The following is a 25,101-nucleotide window of genomic DNA, read 5'->3' as shown; positions in this document are numbered from 1 at the left end:
TTTGGGTCCATTAGCTAGTTGTCCAATTAAAAGATTTGCGCGTCGGACAGGTTGCGATGTTTCCGTGGAGGTGTTGGAGGGTGACTCAGACCGCACTTTCTTACTCACCAAGATCAGTAAGCAATACAACCGCTCACATACGGTGTATATGTGACTTCTGAAGCAATTTACTGCTCTGAATGCTGGCAATGGGCATTCAGCTGATCTTTGGTGCCCCGCTATGCCCCGCCATATTTTTCGCAATCCCGTTGGGACGCATGGGCCAATGACGCCATACGGATGCACAGTCATTCGAAGAACATCGTCCGATCATGTATCTATACAAAGTTTCTCTTCTCTTGGAACATTTCTTTTGCGTCTAAAATTCAAATAACTATATTTTTACAGCACAATTCCAATCGCTCGAGAGGCAGTCCGGTTTTCACAGGCTCTCTGTCAAGTGCAAAAGCGGCAAGCAAGTTGCCTTCCCTGTTGTCCTCAAGAGCTGTGAAGCCGCACCAGTAAAATTTACAAAATTGCATGCGGTGGTGTATGGCTAGGACTTTAGTTACAAGAATCCTGCACTGATCTTAGATGCAGCTATCTAGCTGTACCAAAATTTCTCTGCACCTTGGTTCTTGGTGTTTCGACTGACCGAGAGACACATATTACATATTAAAAGTCTGATGCATGTTTTACTCGATTTGGTGGAGAAGTGTAGAAGAACAAGTATGATCCAGATTGAAATAAACCGAAGGTTCAGAAGGAAACTATTGACTGGGCATTCAACGTAGTCATTGAAGCTATGATGCTCAGAGAGAATGTAACAAAGCTTGGATAAGAAAACGCCAACGCTATGTATCCTAGTAAGCTAAACAATTTCTATCGTTTCCTCATCTGCGACGCTCAAAGAGGCTTATTGGGTAGAATCCAGCCGCCCTGAGACTGTAAAGAGTCGACAGATGGCTGTATAATAACAGTTTCCTTGGCCTTCTGTTTGTGCGCTGCAAGCGTCTTATCAGAGTTGAAGTCCTGGTTGATGACTCCGGTCATACCGTTCTGGCAGTGGTTGCCAACGGCCTGGGAACAGTAGTACCACATGGGATTCTTATCCTTCACCATGAAGTTGAACACATGAGGAGCCTCGCCGACCGAAGTGAAAAAGTTGAAACCAGAGAATACGCCCTGACCGCCTTCGAGAGGCTCGCATGGCTTGTCGAAGGAAGATTGTACGAATGTGTGGTTCTTAGGGAGGAAGTGGACTTCGATCATGTCACCGATCTCGGCAACAACGTTCTCGGGCTCAAAGTGGAGGCCACGGTCGGCTGTTGTACTCCCGGCGAAGATGCGATGGGTAACACCGGTGCCGCGAACGGTGCTGGGTGCAGCAGTGGTCAGGCCCAGAAGGGTGGTGGCGGCGATGGCTATGGAAGTGAAGGTAACCATAGTGACTGATTGAGAGATTGTATTGATTGATTTGGATGTTGGGAGGGAATACTTGGAGTGACAAATAATCGACTGTGTCTGATACCCAAGAGGGGCTGTTGATTCGTAACTGCAATCGTTGTGGATGGTGCAATGATGAGTACTTTCGAGCAAGATATACTTGATATATATACCAAACAAGTGGCCTACCTTCGTTGTCAGCAAATGCTGGTTTGTCTACATAGCCTGCTGATCTAGGTCAGCTTGCAATGCCACATCACTATATGAATGAGCTCAGCCTCAAACTCACCAGGAAGACGAGAGGATCAAGATTATAGAAACGACCAGCTAAATAGTAGAATATAACCAGAACAAGTTTCTTCACGCCCAAGAGATGTTCCCAAGGGGACGAGAATTACACTGAGGACACTTCGAAAATTGCTGATACAAACATAGCAGAGCTCGATTATCGCCGTAGCTCAGCCGCATGTGAGGTGTGAGAAAAGGGCCTGCTGACAGACACTATGCCACTATTATTAGTTTTCATGTTGGATCGTTTCTTCATGAGGCACGGATGAGTAACGTCTGCGTGCCTTAGTCCTTCTTGTCCTCGACGATGATGATTGGCGACGTTTTTCGTGCCATTAGAAGCTCTCCCTCAATCGGCGTCAGACTGATTTAGCATGCACCCCGCCGTACGCACAAACAACAACTACGCCGTACAGTAAGCTGGCTTGATCATCAAGACGTATTTTTGTCTTCGTGAACGCATTCTGATATTTATGTAAGTTCTATTTTGGGCACACACGAGTGGCTGTGAGGATGGAGCTACGCTTTATGCTACCTTTCGTTTGTCATCTGTTATCGAGTTGAGAACATGTATTCAGCCTTGATGATACTATAGATCGCGATTGCAGACGAGTTTCGGGTTGAGGGAGAAAGTAAAAGCTGCACCGAGGTTAAGGAGCGCGCCTCAGATTGGTTTGCGGAATACCGGAGCACCCGAAAGAGGAATAGCCCAGATCCAGATTCGTACAATCCATACCCGGCTGCGGAGGAAACATACCGATTAAGAGGCTAAGATTTTAGCGTTCTCCACTCGGTTCGAAATACCGGGAGTTAAGCTAAATCCCTCTTCGCAACTAACGCAACCAAGTTACCGGATTAAAGGCTATAACAATGCAGGCTAGGTGTATACGATAAACGCTTATAGTGTACCACCTCCAAACAAAAGTTCGTGTGTAACTGTCTAGCTGTTGGAAAGATTTGCTTCACCTCAGTTCTTGACTAACTGAGAGTGTACATTATACCCGCAACGAAACGCAACTTACAGTAGCAAATGTTGATGCATAAGCACTTCTTGGTTCTCTTCCTTAAGCTCTCTGTAAACACTTGTTCTCCTCTATGTTGTCTCACAACAGCATCGCTGGGATGACATAGGAGCCTCGAAACGTGACTGGGCATAGACGGTACAGGCGGCACATCCCGATAGTTCAGTGAATTCACTTATGCAGTACGGCATGCTGTGTCAGCCAGTCCTCCAACTTCTTCTGGGCTTCCTTATCCACGGCGCAGAACTTGACAACCCCCATCTCACTCGTCCCTTCCTTGACCATTGGTAACTCGTCCAAGCCGGTAATATCCTTCACTTTCTCTGGCGTGTCAAGCAGGCCACCGAGACGAAACAGTAGCATCAATTCGCCATCTGCCCCAGTCGTGGGGATCGAGGCGCTCTGACTCTTGAAAACCTTGGTGAGTTGAAGGCTGTGTTCGTATGCTTCGCGGTCGTATCCTATGGCTTGCTTATCGTCTTTGATAAGTTCCCAATGCTCGTCAGTGATGCGCTCTCGAGTAACTATTTGGGATTTAGTACGCGAGCCTTCTCGGAACATAGAATGGTGATCTTGACTAGGCTGTCACGTACCATCACCTCGCTGATTCCCAATGAGTTGAACGGCTTCCATGTGAGAATAACCGAAGAGATCTTTCCACCGCTCGATTGTGTCTTTGGTCGGATGGTGTGATGCAAGATGTGCATCCGCGGCGTCAGCAGCCTGCGCCATGCGCTCGAGTTCTTCCCAGCCTGCGTCCATGTCTTTTTCTACAGTACAGGGTGTGATGCGCAAAGCTCGAAGCCTTTGTAGTATCTGTATTATTGCATGTCTGTCATACTTTAGGCGTTTGGTGAGTCATTTGTGAGGATCTTGTGAGTGCCTAATTATGAATACTACGCAATTCGAAATGGCTAATACTAGTTCGTTCTAGCGTAGCTATCTGTTATTCCCAGTAAGGCGAAGCGAGGCGTGATTGAAGTTTGGGGACGGAAACAATGCAACAGTACATAATTATGAGATCAGACTTGGATAGTACCATCATGTCTGTGGAATCTAGGAAAGGGAGGTTCAGTGTTGGATCCTACATTCTTATTAGCATTTGACTTGGGGTGTACGCACCCGTTCAGTGCAGCGCTATTCCCAATGGACCAAATTCGAGTGACTGCATAGCTGTTGGTCAACAGCCTGCCATGTGCCAGCACACCTATCATGTTGAATATGTGACATGCTGGAACTACGCCGCTGTCCACACGCTCGCATTCCTTACTACATGTTGTCAAGGGCATGAAATGGCAACACCACCAGAAACCATGTGCTTACGCCTCTTGAAAGCTGGAGCTGACTATGGTCAACGGCTGCTAACCAATCTGTGGGGCTGAAGGCTTTTAAATAGACGGTGGGGAGACCTCCGAGGCCATAGTGTGGGCTAGGCGTATTTCTGTACTAGGCCGCTTTTCCTTTGAATGGTCGAGAGCGTACTAGAGGCGTTTTTAGCAGCCATCGTAGGGTGGTACTGCTCTGTAACCACCTCTGTCTCAGCTCCACGATGTGCTCCGATAACACATTGTCAGAAAGCACCCTGGTCGCACAAGCATTATCATACTAGTGCTGATTAGAGCACGGCTCAGTAATTGTGCCTGTTGGCGCTAGTCTGTGGGGCATATATGGGGACTCGAAACGGCATTTGTACCTCTGTCCCTCCTACAGAGAAAAGAGAATTCTCGACAAGATGCACTCCTCCCTTCTTCTGGCTCTTTGGGCTTTTGTCTCGTTTGTCATCTACAAAGCTGTTTCCTCAATCGTTGCTTCGAGACGCCACGCCAACGCAGCTCGTCAACTTGGCTGCGAACCTCCGCATCGCCTCAAATGTGTTGATCCCGTTGGCTTCCAGAATGTAGCGAAGATTCTCAAGGCAGACAAAGAATGTCGCATGCCAGCCTATTTCAAATCCTGCATTGATGAAATCAGTGCAGAGAAAGGAAGACTTACGACAACCATCGAACAGAAGATCATGGGCTCAACATGTTTTTTCACAATTGAACCAAAGAACATCCAGGCAGTACTTGCTACGCAATTCAAGGACTTCGGAATGGGACATGTCAGGAACAGCAATTTTGGCGCACTATTGGGAAGAGGAATTGTAAGTTTAATTCTGCGTGACAGGACGTCAATGAAACTCGATGACCAGATATGACACATACTAACTACAACGATAGTTTTCCTCCGATGGGAAAGAATGGGAGCACTCGCGTGCACTCCTCCGCCCCCAGTTTGCACGCGATCAAGTCAGTGATTTAGAGTTGGAAGAGCTACACATGCAGAGTCTTATGCAGGTCTTGCCCGTCAACAAAGAGGGCTGGACAAATATCGTTGATATCCAGCCTTTGTTTTTTCGTTTGACGCTCGATTCCGCGACCGAATTTCTGTTTGGCGATAGTGTCGACTCCCAACTTTCGAGCCAACCAGGCTACATCTCAAGCAAAGCTCCAATGGCTGTTAGCGAGAAAGAGTTCGCTGTGTCGTTCGACCGCGCTCAAGCAGCGATTGCTAAAGGTGCTCGTATGGACAGCATGTATTGGCTTGCGCATAACAAGGAGTTCAAAGAGCATTGCAATCGCTGCCACACCTTCATTGATCACTACGTCCAACTCGCGCTCTCCAAAGAGAAACTGGCTATGCAGAAAACATCCTCTGGGAAGGACAAGTACGTTTTCCTCGACGCGGTCGTGGAATCGAGCCGCGACCCCATCATGCTACGCGACCAAATGCTCAGTATACTCCTCGCCGGACGCGATACCACCGCCTCGCTGCTCTCTTTCGCGTTCATGGTCTTCACACAACGCCCTGATGTGTACGCCAAGCTACGTGCCGTCGTTCTTGAGGAATTTGGCACCTACACTCATCCTAAAGATATCAGTTTCTCGAGACTTAAGAGCTGCAACCATCTTCAGTGGGTTATCAACGAAACTCTTCGTCTCTATCCGGTAGTACCATACGACGGACGCCGAGCCCTTCGCGACACCACAATCCCTACCGGTGGCGGACCCAGCGGTACGTCTCCCATATACGTCCGCAAAGGCCAGCAAGTCGACTACAGCGTGTATGCTATGCACAGACGTAAAGACCTTTGGGGCCCTGATGCAGATGAGTTCAAGCCTGAGCGATGGGATGGAAGGAAGTCCGGGTGGGAATATCTTCCATTCAACGGCGGTCCCCGAATCTGCATTGGACAGCAATTCGCGTTGACCGAAGCTGGATATGTGATTGTTCGACTGTGCCAGAGATTTGAGGCGATAGAAGGTGTGGGCAATAGTTGGGAGAAGGAAGAACAGGGTGGGCAGGGGCGCGTGAGGATGTGGGTTACACTGACTGGTTGCCCGGCAGATGGAGTGAAGGTGAGAATGAAGGAGGCAAAGGAATAGGGTTTCGTGCCACATAACCAAGTTACGACCATTCAATGTGAAAGTACCCTGCTCGACCAACTTCCATTTTGTGTGATGTCGAGGGCGAGAAATCAATTGGTTGGATCAAGACTGGCTTGTAAGTCTGGAGCGGTCGAGATGGTTCAGCTATAACATGTGGCTGGCTGCAGGTGGCTAATTTGAGTATCAAGTTCCAGCTGAGAGTTGCCAGAGCATCTTGTTGACGATTCTTGTCATACCCTTTTGAACTAACTGTCCTCTCTGATCATGTTTTTCTGTCATTCCAGTCAGTCATAGGTTGTCACCACATAGATGACGAGCGTTGAGATTATGACTGGCATTACAGCAGTTATTCTTAAAACACCTTGAGTGAGTTTGCGAAAGTAACTGGTTCCGCGGGACAAGATTCGTGATTTATAGGAAAAGACTTGGTTGAAATGGCTGGTCTCTCATAGGCTAGTCATCTGGTAAGCAGATAGAAGAACTGCAAAGTGGTGTCAGAAAGAAAACGCTAATCCTCAATAGGTGCTTCAATTGGTCCATACAGGTCTAGAAGACGTGGTGAGACCAGATTCGTCCAATCGGCAGTTCATAGAACAGCATTGAACGCCCTGCTTCAGCTGATGGAAGCGATGTAACGAGGTGTACGGCAAAACTGACAGTTCGACTTAATGACCTAATACTGAAAACTTGTACAATTTCAACTGAAATCTTGGTCTTGAAGCCTCTGGCTATCAAGCAACATTACAGACATTATGGTTGAACTGATTCGTTTGAGACCCATGTTGTTATTGCTATGGTTATAAATAAGACATATTCACACTTCTACGGAACGAAGGGATATGTCCAACTTGTACCAAAATGCGGCCCGGAGTTCATAACAAGTAGGACTGACTCAACGGGCGCCAGCCTGTAGCGAATGTCGCCTAAGTTTACAGCTCAGCTTAGCTCATAAATCTCGCTACTTGGTCCTTGAGTTTTCCCCGTCAATCTGTCAATTGAGACACATGTTATTCTCTGGTCCTGAGGTCGATAGCGAAGTGGAACCGTCGTATATGGACTTGATTCGCTGTCCACTCCCGGGCTATGTGCCCCCAGAGCCGCGTTCTGGGTGACCAGATTCAAGTGAGACATATGACTTTCAGAATTAGAACTTTCCTCCGTGTTTGATGTACTCGTACTCAAGGGCATAGAACTGTCTATTTCCGAATCCTCATGGATCTCACGATCGATACTTGCTGTAAGAGGAACATTTGGCTGACTGTAAATTCTGGACAATTCGACCGCTTCACTGGAGGTCTTCGATCGGAAACCTAGGTCGGAACGTCCAAAAATGACGGCACCTTCATCGACAATATCTCCAGGCGGTTCAATGCTGCCGAACGTTGACTTAGGAAAGAGTTGTTGCAAGCGGACGCATCTGCATTGACTCAAGTTCTGGCATGCATCGAATAACATCGAGTCGCCTTGGTGCCATTGAAGTTTGCTTTTCAACGTGAGAAATTTGCGATCCAGACGACTCCCAGCCTCGTCGAACAGTTGTTGCAACATCCTGGTGCTCGTGGCTAGATAGTCTTGAGCCTGCGGTACTCTTTGCCATCCCCGACAAAGACTCAAACCACTTTCTTTTGCGGGTACGATGATATCTTCAAAGCCATCTGCAAACAGTACCAATGCATCTATATCCTGCACAAGCTGTGGCCAACCTCCATTGGTCTTGTTGATCCGTGTCTTCTTCAACCTGTAAGGCGAACGTTCAAGAACCACTGCCTTAAACTCAAACCCATGTAAGGTTTCCCGTATCGTGCCTTTGATGGAGGCGCCTGCTGCGCTTTGCCGTCTGGTTATGTTCTGATCAAGAAGGGCTTCCAGAATTGACCAAATGTTGAGGATTTCGTCCTTGAATGTATATTCGTCATCTAAAAGATGCTGTGGCCTGTTCTTCAGTAGGACATCTCCAGCAGAAGCACCTGCTGGAACGTTCGTATCAAGCGTAACACGCATCCCGTTCACTTTGAAAGGATTCAACCGATGGCGATGTTGAACCATGTGTAGCATGACATTGGAAGCTGGCACAAGCCATGACCGCATCTCTCCAGTGTCATATAATACTACAGGTGTGTTTTCTGCGACCTGGATGATCTTTTGACAGGGGCCGTTTCGCTGGAAATGGAATTTCCCATCCTTTAGACCAAATCGGAAGTCCAATGCTGCCACTCCAAACTGCTGGAATCCCAAAGAACCTCCAGTACATGTTGGGTCTGAATCGGTTTCTTCAGCCTTGGAGTAATCAATATTCTCGTAGTTGGCTGAGTCTGACCCTAATCGTGTTTCAGCGACAGAGCACCATCCAACAATAGCTCGCATGGAGGCAAGGTCATGTAGGCTGACTTCTTCCGATGTGGCACGGGAGGTACATTGTGAGAGGCCGTCACGATAGGACAACCTTTTTCCAGAGTCCTGGCTGGAGATAGCATGCCATTGCACTCGGTCGGCAGTCTTTCGAACCGGAACAAACATGTGAGAGAAGCCTTTCATAACAACTCCACCCTCGTACTCCACCGCATGACGAACACCTGCGAGTCCGGCTAGAAGGTCCAATGGTAACTCCAAGCCTATCTCATCTCCGCGCTCGGGTATCGGGAAGCCAGTCGCAATGGCAGCTCCGCAGAACAGAGGCAGCCAGCAAGCTGTTTCTGTGGCATGGATACGTACATGCTTGAACATAATCTCAAAAGAATGCAGCCCTTTTCGAAGGAACAGAGGCTTGAAGTAAGCCAACTGCTCGCTGAAAGGCGATGTTCTCAATGCGGAACCTAGCCAAGCAAGTTGCTGCGCCAATTCCACCAGTGAGTTTTCCTCTGTTGCGAGGCCGGCAACCGAAATTTTGGATTCGTACAAATCAGCTCTGATGGATGAGCCGTGGTCATCTGAAGCTGCGACAGATCCTTTCTGAGACCCTGATGTTGTGAACACCTCAGGCGAGATAGTGTTCAGAAGCCTGAGAAATAATGGTCCAGACTTAGGCCATATCGTCGTAATATATTCAGCACATGTCGTAGCTTGCGCATATAAAGCAGATCCAGTGATGACAACAACAGAGCCAATTCGTGGGATGTTTTCACCATACTGAGATCGCATGAACTCTCCAACTGACCAACGTACAGTGAAGTCGGCTTCATATACCCCGGACTGCAGTCGGTATAATGTGTCTTCACTCAGGATTGTTTCAATGCTCTTCATTTCGAGCTGGTCGTCCTGGTATAGTTTGTGCCGCACATCTGACGCCAAAAGGTGGAACGCATCGCTTGACACTAGCTGATCCCGGATCTGCTTAAGGTCGGAGGACATGTCGTCTGTGTCACCATCTTCCATGAATTCTTCATCCATTTGCTCGTTGTAACCGATCTCGGTGGGATCCCTGTCCAGCGATGCAGTCCTGGCCGAAAGATCGAGACGTTCGGAGAGAGAGAGGGGTTCGCTGCATGTTCGTAGATGAACTTCTAACGAATTTGCACTGGCAGATACAAAAGACATGCTGCTACAGAAACATCGAGCGATTTGGATTCTGTGACGACGTACAAATCGAGTCGCACCAGCAAGTATTCTTTGGGTCTGTACTGTAGCTTGGAATCCTCCAAATTCAGATGGATTGTCAAGTTCCCCAAAACTTGATACTACAAGTACCATTTTGACTGTGTACTCTTTCAAGATCGTATTCAATCGTTTCTCGATTTCCTCCAAACCATGATGAGCCAGAGCAAATTCTGCCCAATGTCGAGCACCAGACCGCTCAATAAGGGTGTTCCCAAAGAAGGCAATAGATTCTTGCGTTATGTCGTGTGAGAGGCCGAGAGAGCTTCTACTTGAGTTCGAATAGCATATCGACTCCGTATCGGTTCCGGGACCACTGCGGTAGCCCGAGTCCGAGTGCACTGTATCGTAGTGAGGGAGTTTCTTGAGCAACGATTGTATCATCTCCACCGTGATGTTAGCTTTGTTACTCCATTCCCCCTCGTTCCCTTCTTCGAGCCAATATGGGTCATTTTCATCGTCTTCATCTCTGTCTTCCAGTGCTTCTTGACGTGTCGATTCCATATCATCAAAACCTTTCCCATCATCCAAGGTCGACTGGCGAGTCTTTTCAGGTTGTAGTCCAATTGGATGAAGTCTACGGTTACGCTCACAACTAAGCTCATAGATCTCTGAATCCAGACCTCTTATCATTTCCATCGACTTGTTGATAGAAGCTCGAAACTTGTGTCCTTCCATTTGCCATCGGTCTATTCTGTCGACTTCGGCGGCTCGACGTCGCATCTTTGTAGCAATCTTTTCACACAGTTTGCAATTTCTACCAGTAGGCAAGATCTGCATGATCAGTTTCATGCCACACGTTTCCCCAGGACCGGATCTTTTTCTGCATTGTTGCTGGAAATGTCCCCACTTCCAGTCGCCACACGCGAACCGGTATTGGTCGTAAAAGCACATTTTTGGAGATGCAAGCAAGCTAATCTTTCTTGACCCTCGTGGTTCTCCAATTTATTCGACTGCGGGGATGGAAGGGTCGCCCTCGTAGGGTTGAGTGTGTCGTATCGTGAAAGAAGCCAAAAGTGAAGTTTTGAGGGTATAAGAGAGTTTGCTGGCGTCTAACTCTAGGAGGCTGAGCTTTATCTAAGCCCAACTGGAAGCGGGGGTCATCATACTGTTCGCTGGTTGTCCTGTATGATTGGAGGCGGACGGCTGTATAGCTGCGCCTCCACTTGGAGAAAGCTGCCTGGGAATTCAGCCTACCGAAATATTATCGAGTACGTTACATCCAAACGAACTCTTTCATTCCTGACTGTCAGCCCAGCCTTACAAGGCTCCACTTTTGTTGGATTATCTCGTCAGGAAACACCATTCAAGGTGTTGTTTTGATGCAAATCGCGTCAACCTCCTATTTATACAGCGCCCACTCGCAGGAAAGCAACACTCGTGCTTCATGTCTTTGATTTGAATAGCAACTACCTGAAGTGTCATCATTATGTTTGGGTTGTAACCTGAGAACAAGCGGACGAGTAGGGGGCCACGACTTAGAGATGCACACTAGCGCAGTTCGATCGACGTCATTTCCCCCAGATTCCCGTCGCTTCACAGCTACAAGACTGCACTCCAGACCTTCTATACACACTACAACCTCACCTCTAACTCAACTACGAAGACTCAACTATGGAGAGCGTATTAGGCTGGTTTTTCGGCCAATCTAAACCTATCGAATCGGAACCTTTCACAACCCCTACCTACCAGGACGTTCGCACTGTCCGAGCGCTACTCAAGACCCTGCAACTACCTACAGAGCTCGTGTTGAGTATTCTCGACCTCGCCCAATATTGGCCGACTCACGAATTCAAGACTACCCCGAATGCACGTATTACTGCGGCTGCCCGGGGCGGTCAGTCGGCCAGCGCAACGCTCTGTCTCAACGCGAGCATCTTCAACAATCCAACTGTGGACGACCTTCAGAGCAGAGACGAGAAACCTAAGATTAAATCTATCGAGTTCGACTTGGTAAGCCGGGACCAGGGATGGACGTCTGAAAACACTACAGGATCCTACTCAACATCGTCTTGGGTTGAGGTCTCTATACTTCGCAACGTCTCAGGCGATGCACGTGGTTTTAGCTTTCCTGATAATCAACGTTCAAGTCCTCAAGACTATCAAAACACCATCTCAGACCAAGGTTGGAGCTTCGTCAAGCGGCCGGAAACTGCTCTGCAGGGCCCACAGGATGATGAAGGTGATTTCGCATGGTACTTACAGGGCAACCGTGTCGCGGCTGGACGAGCGGACTATCGCGTCGTCTGGAGTGTGGATGGAAATCAGGGAGACGAGGGAGCTGGTACGGGCGAGAGGTTCTTGGATGAGCTCAAAGAAGGGGATGCAATCTTGGTGTGGGCTAGGGCGAAGGTACGCAAATCCCCTGTCTTGTTTCCTGTGGTTGTTTTACTGACATTATGCTAGTGGCCAGGATGGCAATGCATTGTGGAGAGCGCCAAGATTACTGTTCGTTACGGGTTCTGAGCCGTCTTCATCAAGCGTGATGGAAGGCAGAAACACACAGAACGGGTACTAGCTATGATGTAGATGGATGAGTCTTGGTATAGAATGGATTTGGACATTGGCAAGAATATCCATGGGTCACGAGAGAACGGTATCAGGAGCGGACGCTTATCTAACAACTAGATCTACTTTTTAAGCGATAGGCGTGCATTGGCTGCAACGTCTGGGGCGATGATGTCAATGGGGCACTAAGTGAATGTTTACGCGTTGCAGTCCAGAAAGTCATTGTGCCCCGCGCATACCGTGCCGTTTGCCCTGCGTAATTAGCCCCTCATCCTTACTCTGTATGATGTAGCTGATCGGGCTGGGCCCTCTTGACAGCGAATCAGATCTGCAGTCTGTGGTGGGAGGGGACATTCCTGGGCACAGACGAGCTCCCCGCCTTCGCTACAAGCTCAAGTTGGGCGCGACAACACTGCTCTCTTGACTGACCTCAGATCGCTATACGAAATTTGGTACTCTTCATTCAACTATACACTCGGTCGCGTTACAGACAGTCGCAAGCAAGGCATCTCCTTACTCGCACCCCGCACCTCACGGCCGCGCCTTCCACGCGATGGCGGAACCCATAAACACCAAGATGGATGACCACACATCGCCGCCTCCACTGCAGTCACTCAGCAACTCCGTGGCATCGGTCGGCCGCTCGAAGCCGCCTAGTCTCAAGATGAGCTCCAGCCCAAGCCCCCACCGCTCCAGCTTTGCCGAGCACATGCGCGGGGCGCCTCCTTCGCCGCGCGCATCGCGCAAGCCGTCTCTCTCGCAGCAAGCACTGCAAGATCTGCTTAACAACCCGCCGACAAAAGCGGGCGATCCGCAGTTTCATGGACGTGACTGGAAAACGATCAGACTGGGCGAGATTGTGGATCCAAGTTTGGTGCGCTTTGCCGAATACGACACCACCGTTGAGGATGCCACGAGTGTAAGCTTCCTTTGATACACCAGACGAACTGGGTTGACATGCATAGTTGTTGGTCAGGCACGGCGCCCCCAACGTCGTACTCCTCCGCGAGAACCCAGACTCCAACCATGTCACGGGAACATTCGACTACAGCGACTTGAACGCATACCTCCTCCTCGTAGTCGGCCTCGCGCACCCTGATCAAGAAGACATAGCCTCCTTTGACGAGCTCGCCAAGAAGGGGAGAGAGGGAAAGCCGATCCCGCTCAGAGACGTGAAAGAAGTTGGCATGAAAAAGGAGCCACTTATCACCCTCCCAGAGACCGCCGACCTGACCAAAGCTATCGAAGTATTTGGCAGTGGTGTTCATAGGGTGCTGGTTACAAAGGAGGACACAACAGACGTCATTGGTGTTCTTACTCAGTTGACGTTGGTTCGGTTCTTCTGGGAGAATCGGCAGAGCTTCCCAGCGGTTGACCAGCTGTACCCGCAGCTGATCAAAGATTTGGACATTGGATCGAAGAGCGTCTTGGCTATCAAGTGAGTGATTAGAACACTTATGGAAAGGAGAAGTCTGACTGAATGTTTAGCGGTGATGCGCCTCTAGCAGCTGCTCTGGAGCTCATGAACAACGAGGGCGTTTCATCCTTGCCAGTTCTCGACGCATCGAACAACGTTATTGGCAACATTTCGCACATCGATGTCCGAGTATGGCTCCTCTGACTCTGTTTCTGAAACCCCAACAACTAACCATTTTGCAGCTCCTCACCAAATCCACATCTCTGCCTCTCCTCCGCTCGTCCTGCATCCACTTCATAACAGTCATCCTCTCTGAACGCGGCGTGGACGATGGTCAAGATTCCTTCCCCGTTTTCCACGTCAACCCCTTCAGCACGCTGGCCCACACGGTAGCAAAACTAGTAGCAACCCGCTCCCACCGCATGTGGGTCGTTGACGAACCATCTCCTTCATCCTCAGGCCCGTCCACTCCCGCCATCACGCCCGCTACCTTTGTCCCACCATCGCCAATCACACCTCTGCCACCACAAGTTTCGGGCGCTCCAATACCAGTCAATTCGATCGCACCCACTCACCTCGCGAGCACGGGAGCCGTGGCACCTGCGATTTCCGCGTCGGCAATTACAGGCGCGAATCTATCTGGCAGACTCAGCGGCGTTATCAGTCTTACCGATGTTCTTAATGTCTTTGCAAGGGTGAGTGGCTTGCATCCTCATGACCCTGACGATGCACGACGCGCACGGCGGAGGAGCAGCTCGAGCAGTATGCGCGCGAGCATGGACAGCTCGCGCAGCGAAAGCGTGTCTGGTATCGCGGGTCGTCGGAGCAGTGTCAGCGAGCGGGAAAAGAACGTCCAGGGGCTGGGCATCTCGAGGGGACGTGGGGTTTGAGGGAGCATTGCGGGAGGTATCGAAGGGGGGGGTTGTTGTCATGGCGTTACACTAGGCCACTTGGTCTGAGAGCATACGTTCAAGGAACCAGTCATTGCATTCATTACTGTCTGTGGAAGTATTCAAATATTTCCAACTTTCTCAAACCGTTCGCTCGGACAATCTCATTGTCAGTGTTGGAAAATGCATTGAGGTCTAACAGGTAGTTCCATGTCCCTTGCCATCAACGCCCCAAGCTCACACAACACACCGCGAATTACTCAAAAGTATTTACACAAAGAAGGACAATCCTGTGCCAGTATTTTTGCCCCATTATTCAGAGACCCCATGGTATCATTCATTCCCCGTCAGCGCTCAAACACATCCAGCTTATTCCTTCCATGCTCTACAAGATACGTCTACATTACGTACAGGAGGTCGGTATCTACTGGAGTCAGCGATACTGGTCCAATGCAAAGAGTGGCGGTGGCGGTGAAAACGTACTCAAAGGGTGACTGCAGCTCAACTGCGGCTTCTGCTGATACTTGCCCTCAAGCTCCTCGCGGATACTGTTGAGCAGCTGGACGTAGCTCTGGTTGGGGTTCTTGCGGAGCGCGTTGATGAAGGCCCACGACATGGCACCCGTGGCTTCACCGCCGATCGACGCATCGGCCCTGGTAAAAAATCAGTATTCTGTTTGGCAGTAGAGAAGGAGGGATGGTGGGAACTCACGAAGTCTGCGTATCCTTACTCCCACTCCACATGATGACGTCCGCGGGACTGGTCTTCGTTCGTATGTTCTTCTTGTAGACGTCGTCGCCCGACATGGCCTTCTTGAACAGACTCGTCGCACCGCCAATCATGCTGCCAATGTCACCGCGCGCATAGCTCGCCACGATACCCAGCAAGCCTTGGCCTGCTTCCTTGGCGAGATTCGGCTCCTTGAGCACACCCTGCGTGGAGTAGAGGTATGGCAGATCGAGAGCGGAGCCCGAGTGGCAGGAGTCGAAGATGGCGGTTAGGCGCACGCCTGGTTGCAGATTAGTGACCATGACGCGGTGCATTTCATCATCGACAATGTGGCCGGCGGTGCGGAAGTCGACGGGATAAATGACTTCATCGTAGCCATCATCCTCATCGCCGTCGAGATCTTTGGTTTGGCCGCCGTGTCCTGCATTGGTCAGTACGTGTGCGTTTCCATCAGTGTGCGTTCAGGAAAAGAAATCGTGTCATACCTGAGTAGTGGAAGAACAGAGAATCGTTTGGCCGTGCATCCTTGACCAGCCAGTGCATTGCCCTCAGGATGTTCGCCTTCGTGGGCTGGCTCATGGGGTTCTGCTGGTCGTCGGTCAAGGTGACCATGTCTTCGCGCTTGTATCCAAAGAACTCGTTTAGGTATGTGCTCATGTTCTTGACGTCGTTGATGCACCCACGGAGCTGTCCCCGCTGGCCAAAGTAGTTGATTCCGATGAGAAGAGCCTTGCGCCTGCCGTTGCAAGCCGAGTACTTGAACGAGTAGCCGTTGGGCGCGCCGTGGCCGAATTGCTGGTCGTTTGTAGGAGGTGGTGGGGGAGCATTGTGGTTGCCTTGTGTCCATTGGTTGTGACTCGCTGTGGGCATCACACCTGGGCGAGTGTCAGCTCGGGCTCCCTTCTAAGCACATGTCGCGCCCTTACCTGGTCGAACCGGTTGCTGCTGCTGCTGCTGCTGCTGTTGTGGTGGGGGCGCCTGGTAGCCATACTGCTGGGGAGGCGGGCCCTTGAGCATTTGTCAGCTTACCAGCTCTGCTGCCCTCCTTCACGCGGTGACACTGACCTGGTTGTAGCCATATTGTTGCGGCGGAGGCGTTGGTTGTCCGTAGTTGCTGTACTGTGGCTGGCCATATCCTTGCTGCGGAGGTCTATTTCGCGTCAGCTTGCCTCAGGCATCAACCGGACGCTCGCGACTCACGGCTGTCCGTAGTTCTGCTGCGGTGGAGGAGCGCCGTAACTCTGCTGCGGCGGCTGACTGTAGCCACTGTTGTGGTACTGCTGGCCCGGGAATCCGCCGTTGTAGGACATGGTGGATAGAGCGGAGTGGAGTGGAGTGGAGGGCGTGTCTGTGTATCCAAGCTAGAGGTCCGTGGAGTGTTCGCACGCGCGTGGCGGAACAAGCCCAACTTCAGCGATCAGCAACAAACGCGCTCGATGGCTTGTGCGATGGCCAAGGGGATTGTCTCGTGCTGTGTCCAGGTGCAGTGCAAATGGCTGGAGTCGGTTTTGCTTGTTAGGGTGCGGCTGATGGAAGAATGACAACGGCGGGGTGTATCGAGGGAACGCTTGTTAGGGCTGAGGATGACGGCAGCGCGGGCAGCACGGCAAGACTCCAACCGAACGGGTCCACCTGGGTTGTCCTTGTTCTCACAATCGAAGATTTGCACGAGAGAGGAGCGATGGGTGAAGATCAGCCGAGGCGATCTCTGCAGCAGTAATGCAATGATACGACTCTGTGGGAGTCCCAGAAATCAGGGGTATGGGAATCCGAGATAGTGCATTACGCGCGTTGGGGCTTGCTCTAGCCAGGGCATCGCTCACGCTGTGCATCTGACGCGTTCTCCGGGCCAGAGCAAAAAGTGCCTCTCATTCGGCATGGGCTGAGGAGCTGAGAGCAAAAAAACGACCCTGGTACTGGAGCGTCCGTTGGCTGGCTGCATCTTCAAATCGTGACCATCGTCGACTCCTTCAACCCACACCTTCACGTATCTGCACCTCCACAATTCCTCCAAGCATGCCACTCGTTGTCCAAACCCATCTACTCGCACCACGCACCCTGAACCCTACATAACGTGGCGCAATTGACCAATGCATTAAACACAAGACATATCTCTTCCCGCCCGTCCTCATCCGTCCACATCTGGCGCCCACCACTCATGCGCCGCATCTCGACCCACTTCTCCAGTCTAATTCGCTCGCCCAAAATGCTCGGTTCAGTAGCAAGCGTTTTCAACTCCAAATAGGGCATCGTCACCTCTCGAACAAGTATCGTCTACTCCTCTTGTGGCTTTCTCCCGCCAGCTCCACGAGTAATGAAGTTAACCCGCAAACGGGCCAACCGCTCCTTTTCTAGAACCACATCATGCGCACCGTCAACATCAGTTTAGGACATGCACCTCTTTTCCAAGAGTAGACGATATAGCATCACGAGACGTAAGCACACAGCCCAGCTTCATGCACTCGCTCAGCTTGTCTGGTCACCAAGAGAGGAGTGTGCACACTGTATATGGACTGGTCATTTGAGGGTTGCTTTACTAGTGGACAAGGCGCTTAAAGGGTCCAGCCTGCTTGACATGAAAAATCTGTGGCTTGCGTAAGGTCCTTGCACACTAACGGGGAAGCCCGAGCCTTCAACACATGGCGTCGCGGGTTCTAAGGGTGGATGCATATTTCGCTGGCGAGCAATAGCCATCTGTCGTGGCACGAAGACGCTCATTAGTGGTGGAACTGGTCAAATGGATTCGTTGGTGTTATAGGGAAAGGTCGCAAAGCAGAGCAAAGTGTCGGGAAAATTCACCAACGCTCGAGGACGTCAAGTGCGAGAAACATGCATAAGAAGAATCAGGGGGTATATCATTGAAAAGCAAGCCGTCCTCCCTCTCAGCTGTGCGCATCTACCAAGCACACTTCTTTTAACAATGCAGGATGCTTGCTACATATGCACCAGCAAGCATGAAAACAAGAAATATGTTAGTTCAACACATACAATGTACGATGATGTAAACACAACTCGTACACAATATGGTCTTCTGAGAGCCGCCTTTACACAACGCCGAATGCCACGCAGACGGAGGTGACTCGAAGTCGAAAGCAAAAAAGGAAAGATATCGTGAACATGTCTAAGACCTCGGCGTAAGGAAAAGCCTCGATATTACAACAAAGGGTACAATGTACAGCGTCAAGCCACCGAATGCGGGCGTTGTCTCGCACTTGGTCGCGACGAATGGAGAAGTCGTAACCGCCGCATCGTGCGTCGCAGAGGCGTGAGACCTATACAAAAAAGGAAAAACAATCGTCAGTACACGCTCGCTAGAACAAGAATATTTGTTTTAAAGATGTCAGGATGTGACGGGCTCGGAAGTTGCTGGAACCTCTGTCGCACCATCAACTTCATTCGGATGCAGGCTCCGGGCCGCATCACCGTTGGCCTCGAGCTCTTTCTCTTTCTCCTCAAGAGCCTCGCGCTCAGCGTAGATTTTTTGCTTCTGTGTTTGTGCCATGGTGAGGGTGTCGATGTACGTTCGAAATTTGACAATCTCTCTGAGAAGATACTGTGACTTGCGTTCCCAATTGGCCATAGCCCGAGCTGCGTTTGGATGGCGTGGAGAAAACTGGGCATCGTGTTAATAAATGACATGATGAATGGGTGTTGCAAAACCTACTGTTATCATCAACGGCGCTCTCAACTCGTTGTGATGAGACAACTCTCCCTCGATGTTCTTGACATAATCGGTCAGGGCCCTCAACTGATCCACTTCCATCAGATTGCTGGCCATCATACTAGAAGTCGGCGGACTCCAATCGGAGAGATTGACTTTATCACCCGGAAGCCTGGGCTTCGGGGCACCCGTGGCATGATCCATCGAACTGCGGAGCGAACTCGCCACACTGGGACGAGGCATGTGGCCCTGGACTGATGGAGCACTGTCTTGCCGTATCAATGCTGGGTTAATGACATTTTCGCCCCAACCATATTCCATGCTGCTCACGCCACCCGTCAGGGGCTCCTTGGATAATCTCGCAGACCAGTAGTTTGCCGTCGACACAAACTCGCGAACAATGTCGGGAGTTCCAACTTGGAATAGGTGGACTGCGCCCGTTGGAAGTGACAAAGCCCAAACGTGTGGCCTCGTCTTAGAGTAACCAGGAGGTGGCAGAGCACTGGCAATGGTCTGGCGCAGGGGAAATGTATCGAGAGCCTCAGCATTGTCCATCCAGTTACCCCCGCCAACGACACCACCGGCAGATGGACGGAACTTGCTCTTGTTCCGGACGGATTTCGAGTTCATGCTGAACGAGAACAGACGCATAGACCCCTTCTCAACAACAGCAAAGCATTCGTTCCAGGCTCGGTCCTTAGCCTTCTTGTCAACAGACTCCAGATGATGCTTGTGCTTCAGAATGCCTTCTTTTGCCCATGGAGCACCTACAAGCTCAAGCGTCTCGTCCTCCATTAGTGGCGCCACACGAGCGAAATCTTCGTCGCTAGCAATCGTCATACCTTCTTCGCGAATGATGGCCTGGCTGAGAGCATTGGCGAAGCCGATAGCCTGTTGGTAATCTCCTGGAGCAAAGTGTGTGCCGAGTGAGTCCATTGACATCATGGTTCCTGCCTTGCCATAAGAATAACGGCTCCAGGTACTTGACCCAGCCGGACTCCAGACGGAGCTGTCATCCAGACTCGTGCGGCTTGATGCTACAGTTGATGATGGATATAGTCTCTGTCTCGACTTGTTCTTGCCAGCCCAGCGGTTGCCCATACTGCGGAATTCGCCCTGTGTCCGCGCAAGATAGCTCATGCTATCGGAGGGTGCCTTGCTGAGTACACTTGGAGTGCGCCGCAGCATGCCACCGACTGATAGGCTGTTCGATGATGTCTGCTCGTTAACAGCAAGGTTAGATGCTCCGTGTAAAGGTAGGCGTTGTTTGCGGATTGATTCGTAGAACTCTTTCAATACGCACTCGACCTGGAACTCCCAACCTTTCATGTTACCATTATAGGGAGAGTTGATGAGCATATTAGACTCCGAGCTAGAGTCAAAAGACAAGAGGCCTTCGGAGCCACCCCTGTTCGGCGGCCTGACTGAGAGACGACTACGGGCCCTCCTATTTTCCAAAGGTTCTTCAGGCGTATCTGCTGGAAAGACAGTAATATCGCCGCTTGGAGAGTTCGGTTCGGACTTTTCAATCCACGGTATCGAGCCTCTCCTAAACTGTGTGGATTGCGGGCGTAGTGTTTCATCGCCTGCTGCCTTAACAGAGTCTTGGCATACCCGAGTAACGGTAGGTAGCGTATTCCTGACAAACTGGCTACGCGTCATCCTCGACTCGATATCGGCAATGTGCAGATCAGTATTCAACAGTAAAATGGAATAGCAAATGGTGTGCACGACATCTACCTGAGGTTAGCATAGGATGTTGAGTATCTGGGCGATGTACTCACCAACTGCTTTGAAGCCGTGATTAGGGTTGCATTCGCACCAACGCTCCGAAAGGCTCATAAGGATGCGGTCAACCTGTTGCGTCTCAGCTTTGAGCACGATCTTGCCGCACAGATCACGCATGGCATTGAGGATGCTGAAGCCGCTCCAGTCGAACAGGTCCATGAAGGCCTGCCGCATTCGCATGCTGGCCAACGTGACGTCGCCAAGACTGGCAGCTGCCTGAGCCTTCAGAAGCGGGGAATCGGTTCCGCTAAAGATCTTAGAGGCACGTTCTCTGTCTGCGTCTGTTGGCTCGGGATGCATTGAGCGGTCTTCGATGATGGCAGGCATTGCATCCGATTCTCGGCTTTCGACTTGGACGATTGGTAGGCTGGTGGCGGAGTGAAACACATCATTAGGTGATGTCGGAGAGACGGAGGCCGGAGACATGGGCGAAAGTCTGTCAAGTGACTGCTGGGAGTTGTGAGCACCTTCCAAAGGCAAACTCAAATGCTCCGGCTTGTAGCCGACCCTGTCTTCCGCCGATGTCGTATCTAACCACACGCGTTTTGAGCCCGCGCTCGGGTAGAGCATTGACCGCTCGTTCGTCGACACAGTAACCATCCAACCATCATCTTCGGCCTCAGAGGCGGACTGCGAGATGGATCCGCTGTCAGAAGGCACTTTAGTGTTAGCATCATTGGGTGATAACCGTGTGCTTTGATTACTTTTTTCTTCCGACTGAGTTTGGTCGAATGACGAATATGTGGGGCAGGTGCTGGGCCTACGCGCTTCATCCGTGGTACTGCCCTCACCCGTGGGAGTCGCGCAACCACTACGATCCTCATTACAACTACTACTATCGGCAAGGAATGTGTCTTCATGCGAATTTGCGAGGGCTGATCTTTCGTGCTTCATCTTCAACTTCGACTTGGGGCTGTCCGTACCAGTTGAGTGCGAATTTTTGACCTGCTCGACCCTTGATAGCGAATGCGTTTGATCACTGCCATGCGGGATAGGGTTCACCGAGCGCACCGTCCCATCTCTAAGGGGCTTGTAACTGGGTGAGAAGCTTTTGGGGTGCTCGTCATTCGTTTCGTCCTCACCAGACTGGTTTCCTTGCGTGTCTTGAACCAAATCCCTTGGAGTGCTCACGTCACTCAAATACGGGTTCATAACCTGGCGCAGACTACTGACTCCAGGACTTGATTGCGCAGGCATCACTGGTTTGACTGGTGGTGTGAAATCAAGGGCCATAATCGGTGGTCTAGCACCTTCAGAAATCGACTTCTTGCGTCGCCTGAAGAACGAAGATGGCTTCTTAACTAAGACTGGAGCAGCCGGTGGACGCGAATCCTTCGATGGCATTGTCGCTGCCTGCGATGTCTTTGATGGCGGTTTCAGCTGTGTAGCTATGTGGTTGTTAACGTTGTTCGGAGTCGTTTGCGGTCGTGCTTGCGAATAGATGGAATCAATGTCTGGAGGTCGTTGCGTGGTGGAGGCGGAGGACGAATCGATTGGTGGAGAGCTCAAAACGTTTGAGACGGTTGGAAGCTGCGGTTGAGATTGCGCTTTCGAGGCGCCTCCACCAAAGACCCGTCTGAAGAACCCCGGCCTTTCTTTCGGTGCAGGAATCGGAGCTTGCGCTTGGAAAAGGGCCTTCCGCGCAGCTACGGACGGGGCTGGCGCTGGTGTATTCTGGAACCCTGGCGCAGCTGTGAGATCCCGTAACGTACTGGCGTTGACAAACTCCTGCGCTTGGGCCCTCATGCTTGGCTCGAGTTCGCTCTTGTTCTTTCTCAGGGTCCTGTAGCTGGTGTTCGAGTTGACGCTGCCCCTACGATGAGGCAGAGGTGCTTGCAGTGGTGCGTAGGATGGCTGGGTCGGAAGGGTGGTACTCGACTGTGGCACCACCTCGCGCATTGTTCGGGGGCCGGCTGGAATGGTGGGCTCAGGTGCCGCGTCAAGGTCGTCGTGGTAGTTCTGGTACGCGACCCTGCCTCTGTCCAAGACGGATTCGACCCTGACGGGCGAGTGCCTCGAGCGGTCGCCAAAGATGCCGTGATCGAAGCTCGCCGACCGCTTGCCAAAGCCGAGCCGTTGGTTGCCTAGCACACCCGCCTGTCCAAAATCCATGCTCGAGGAGCCGCTGCCCTTGCTGCTCTTCTTGCCCCCAGCCCCTCGCAGATGGCCCGTCGACTGGTAGTTCCCGTACAAGCCGTTGGCCTGTCTTGCGGGGTACGCATCCCTCGCACTGCCCCTTCCCCCAATGTTGTTGCTGCTGTTGCTCCGCCGACTGCGCGAGCGGCGGGCCGTGTATCGCGAGGCCGAGTCGTCGATGTGTACGTCGTAGTCGGACGAGCGCGACGACGTGTATGTGTGGCCGCGGTGGCGGGCGCCCGGCGGGCGGTAGGAGCTGTCCTTGAGGAAGAAGTCGTCGTCGGCGCCGTGGCCCGCGTTCTGGGTGGCCGAGCTGGCGCTAAACATGTGGTCGGCAGAGAACTGGTCGAGCGAAAGCAGCATGTTGTCCACGACAGAGTGGCGGAGGTGGGCGCCCTCGGAAAAGGAGAGGTCGTGGGAGTCGCGCAACGGGTCCTGGTCTGCGTCGTCGCGCGCCGATCTCTCCACGGGCGTCGCATCGTCGAAGAAGGTCTCGGACCGTGGCTGGGCAGTGTTGAGCGCCTGCATGGACCTACTCGCCTTGTATGTCCTCATCGAACCCGTGGGAGTGGTCGCGTGGGCCCCATCGAGGGCGTGGTCTGGCATCGTCGAGCTTCCTTGGTCGTCGATTGGAACGTCTACGTCAACGGGGAACACGCCAGGCTTCACAGACGGAGCATTCTCCGCAGCAGGCCAGAGCACCAGGCGACGGCAAGCAATGCAATTCTCGTGGGCTGTGTACGTTGCGGTGCAGGTCAATCGCGGGCTACTGCATGTGCGCGCCGTTCGTTCCTCGCTCCCTGCAAGACAGACGACTTGCACTAACGCCTGGGATAGGGCGCGGGCATGACACAGTCCAGAAACAGTGGCTTGATAGACTTTGGCCTGCTTGTTGCGGAGGCTCGGCTCTACGAAGCAGCGGTGGTGTCGCTCAGGGGCCTCGGACACTCCGTCCAGCACTGCTCACTCAAGTCAGACAGGATGCGCGCGGGAAGTGGAGCGCGGCACAGGCGATCCCAAGCAATAGCCTCTGGTCAGTAAGATGGTCGGCTCTGCAACACGACGTGCGAGATGGGACGCGGCATGGGGAGGGCGTGTGAGAGGCTAGGAGCATTTTCAATAGCCCTGGAGCTGTTCGAACGCGCTCGCCGGGCCAGGGTCGCGAGTCACGAGTCAATCGCCCACGAGCAGTCCCCCGTCTCTCCCGTCGTCAGACTACACAGTAGGTGGGAGATACCATGCTGCTCACTTGCATTGTGCCTTCTCCTGAGGCAATTGGTGGCCTGGAGAAGTAAATTGAGATCAGGTCTACCCCTCATGCTCGTGCTTGCTTGGGGACGACCTGTCGTCGCTTCCTTCCATGACAATGGCACCGCTGTGACCCTACTCGCTACACCAACGCATCAGTAGATCAATCCTGCACGCAGCATTCACTGGCGACGACATGTCATGTTACCAAATGAGTGCACTGCCATGGACACCCTGTTGACCAATGCATCAAAAGCAATCGCTTCGCAGAGGAGAATGCATGTAATTTGTGGCAAGAATACGAACTGCCGCGAACAGGCATGGCTTAGGTACTAGGAACGGGAGCTGCAGCGACCCGCATGCTCTGAGACACCGGGCTGCGTTTTCCTCGTGAGTAAGCTATACATAGCGTCATTCATGGTTCCTTTTCTCCTTGAGTGTCAAGATGAACTGCTCCCGTTGAACACAAGTTTGGTTTGCCACAAACGATCAACGGTCTCATCCCGCGTCGTGTACACGAACCATCTTTTCTAAATAAAACCCTTGCGGCAAGAAGCGCGAGAGGTCCTTGAACCCTACCTGCTCTCTGACCAGTGACATCTCTCACTGAGGAACTGCTGCTTCCAGACCAGACACTCAACTAGGTAGCCTCCGTCGGAATTATTTCTCCTGCTCCGAGCATACTAAAGTAGATGTCATGTCATCGAAAGTTACCACTTTTACCATAGATCTGCTCCATAGATTTACCACTAGTAAGGATTAACCCGCAGCGCACTTACTGAGCCACCACAGTGGCTTTGATGGCTTGTTGTGGTATTGATTGGATCTTACCCTAGTTAGTGGTAAACCTATTGAGCGGAGTGTCTGGGTAGGCCGGCAGCTAAAGTCGTCGATAAATTGATCAAATTGACAATTGACAAATCTTCGCAAATATTGTATACTCCATCAATCTCGAAGGGTTACTCGCCTG

General features: G+C 51.5%; 8 protein-coding genes across 8 annotated transcripts; 3 read left to right on the top strand and 5 right to left on the bottom strand.

Annotated features, from left to right (window-relative positions):
• Nucleotides 1-885: 885 nt before the first annotated feature.
• Nucleotides 886-1,425, bottom strand: P153DRAFT_289438 (uncharacterized protein; the record flags this gene model as incomplete). The annotated part of the gene is made up of 1 exon (XM_033663656.1): nucleotides 886-1,425. One exon carries the CDS (start codon nucleotides 1,423-1,425, stop codon nucleotides 886-888), a length of 540 nt encoding a protein of 179 aa, XP_033524167.1.
• A 1,481-nt stretch (nucleotides 1,426-2,906) lies between these two features.
• P153DRAFT_356466 (uncharacterized protein) lies at nucleotides 2,907-3,497 on the bottom strand (the record flags this gene model as incomplete). The annotated part of the gene is made up of 2 exons (XM_033666650.1): nucleotides 2,907-3,259; nucleotides 3,329-3,497. 2 exons carry the CDS (start codon nucleotides 3,495-3,497, stop codon nucleotides 2,907-2,909), a joined length of 522 nt encoding a protein of 173 aa, XP_033524166.1.
• An 801-nt stretch (nucleotides 3,498-4,298) lies between these two features.
• P153DRAFT_314995 (cytochrome P450 52A12) lies at nucleotides 4,299-6,472 on the top strand. Its single transcript, XM_033664937.1, has 2 exons — nucleotides 4,299-4,878; nucleotides 4,955-6,472. The coding sequence occupies exons 1-2, from the start codon at nucleotides 4,468-4,470 to the stop codon at nucleotides 6,158-6,160; spliced, it is 1,617 nt and encodes a 538-aa protein (XP_033524165.1). The 5' UTR covers nucleotides 4,299-4,467; the 3' UTR covers nucleotides 6,161-6,472.
• A 3,846-nt stretch (nucleotides 6,473-10,318) lies between these two features.
• Nucleotides 10,319-10,648, bottom strand: P153DRAFT_273341 (uncharacterized protein; the record flags this gene model as incomplete). The annotated part of the gene is made up of 1 exon (XM_033662922.1): nucleotides 10,319-10,648. A coding segment is annotated over one exon (330 nt), but the record flags the coding sequence as incomplete, so codon positions are not given.
• A 720-nt stretch (nucleotides 10,649-11,368) lies between these two features.
• P153DRAFT_289769 (uncharacterized protein) lies at nucleotides 11,369-12,220 on the top strand (the record flags this gene model as incomplete). Its single annotated transcript, XM_033663670.1, has 2 exons — nucleotides 11,369-12,106; nucleotides 12,161-12,220. The coding sequence occupies 2 exons, from the start codon at nucleotides 11,369-11,371 to the stop codon at nucleotides 12,218-12,220; spliced, it is 798 nt and encodes a 265-aa protein (XP_033524163.1).
• A 595-nt stretch (nucleotides 12,221-12,815) lies between these two features.
• P153DRAFT_385007 (uncharacterized protein) lies at nucleotides 12,816-14,569 on the top strand (the record flags this gene model as incomplete). Its single annotated transcript, XM_033670388.1, has 4 exons — nucleotides 12,816-13,181; nucleotides 13,228-13,700; nucleotides 13,751-13,868; nucleotides 13,922-14,569. 4 exons carry the CDS (start codon nucleotides 12,816-12,818, stop codon nucleotides 14,567-14,569), a joined length of 1,605 nt encoding a protein of 534 aa, XP_033524162.1.
• An 88-nt stretch (nucleotides 14,570-14,657) lies between these two features.
• P153DRAFT_366286 (uncharacterized protein) lies at nucleotides 14,658-17,062 on the bottom strand. The gene is made up of 7 exons (XM_033668020.1): nucleotides 16,499-17,062; nucleotides 16,364-16,448; nucleotides 16,225-16,306; nucleotides 15,784-16,173; nucleotides 15,281-15,719; nucleotides 15,049-15,222; nucleotides 14,658-14,993 (listed from the first exon to the last, which is right to left on the bottom strand). The coding sequence occupies exons 1-7, from the start codon at nucleotides 16,606-16,608 to the stop codon at nucleotides 14,939-14,941; spliced, it is 1,335 nt and encodes a 444-aa protein (XP_033524161.1). The 5' UTR covers nucleotides 16,609-17,062; the 3' UTR covers nucleotides 14,658-14,938.
• Nucleotides 17,063-18,638: 1,576 nt separating this feature from the next.
• P153DRAFT_375420 (Sec7 domain-containing protein) lies at nucleotides 18,639-23,489 on the bottom strand (the record flags this gene model as incomplete). The annotated part of the gene is made up of 3 exons (XM_033669585.1): nucleotides 18,639-18,911; nucleotides 18,963-20,695; nucleotides 20,744-23,489. 3 exons carry the CDS (start codon nucleotides 23,487-23,489, stop codon nucleotides 18,639-18,641), a joined length of 4,752 nt encoding a protein of 1,583 aa, XP_033524160.1.
• Nucleotides 23,490-25,101: the final 1,612 nt, after the last annotated feature.

The sequence above is a fragment of the Dothidotthia symphoricarpi genome, assembly GCF_010015815.1.
Source record: "Dothidotthia symphoricarpi CBS 119687 unplaced genomic scaffold P153scaffold_9, whole genome shotgun sequence".
Classification (NCBI taxonomy): Eukaryota; Fungi; Ascomycota; class Dothideomycetes; order Pleosporales; family Dothidotthiaceae; genus Dothidotthia; species Dothidotthia symphoricarpi.
Note: the sequence above shows the minus strand (reverse complement) of the source record. Positions and strands in the feature narration are given on the sequence as shown.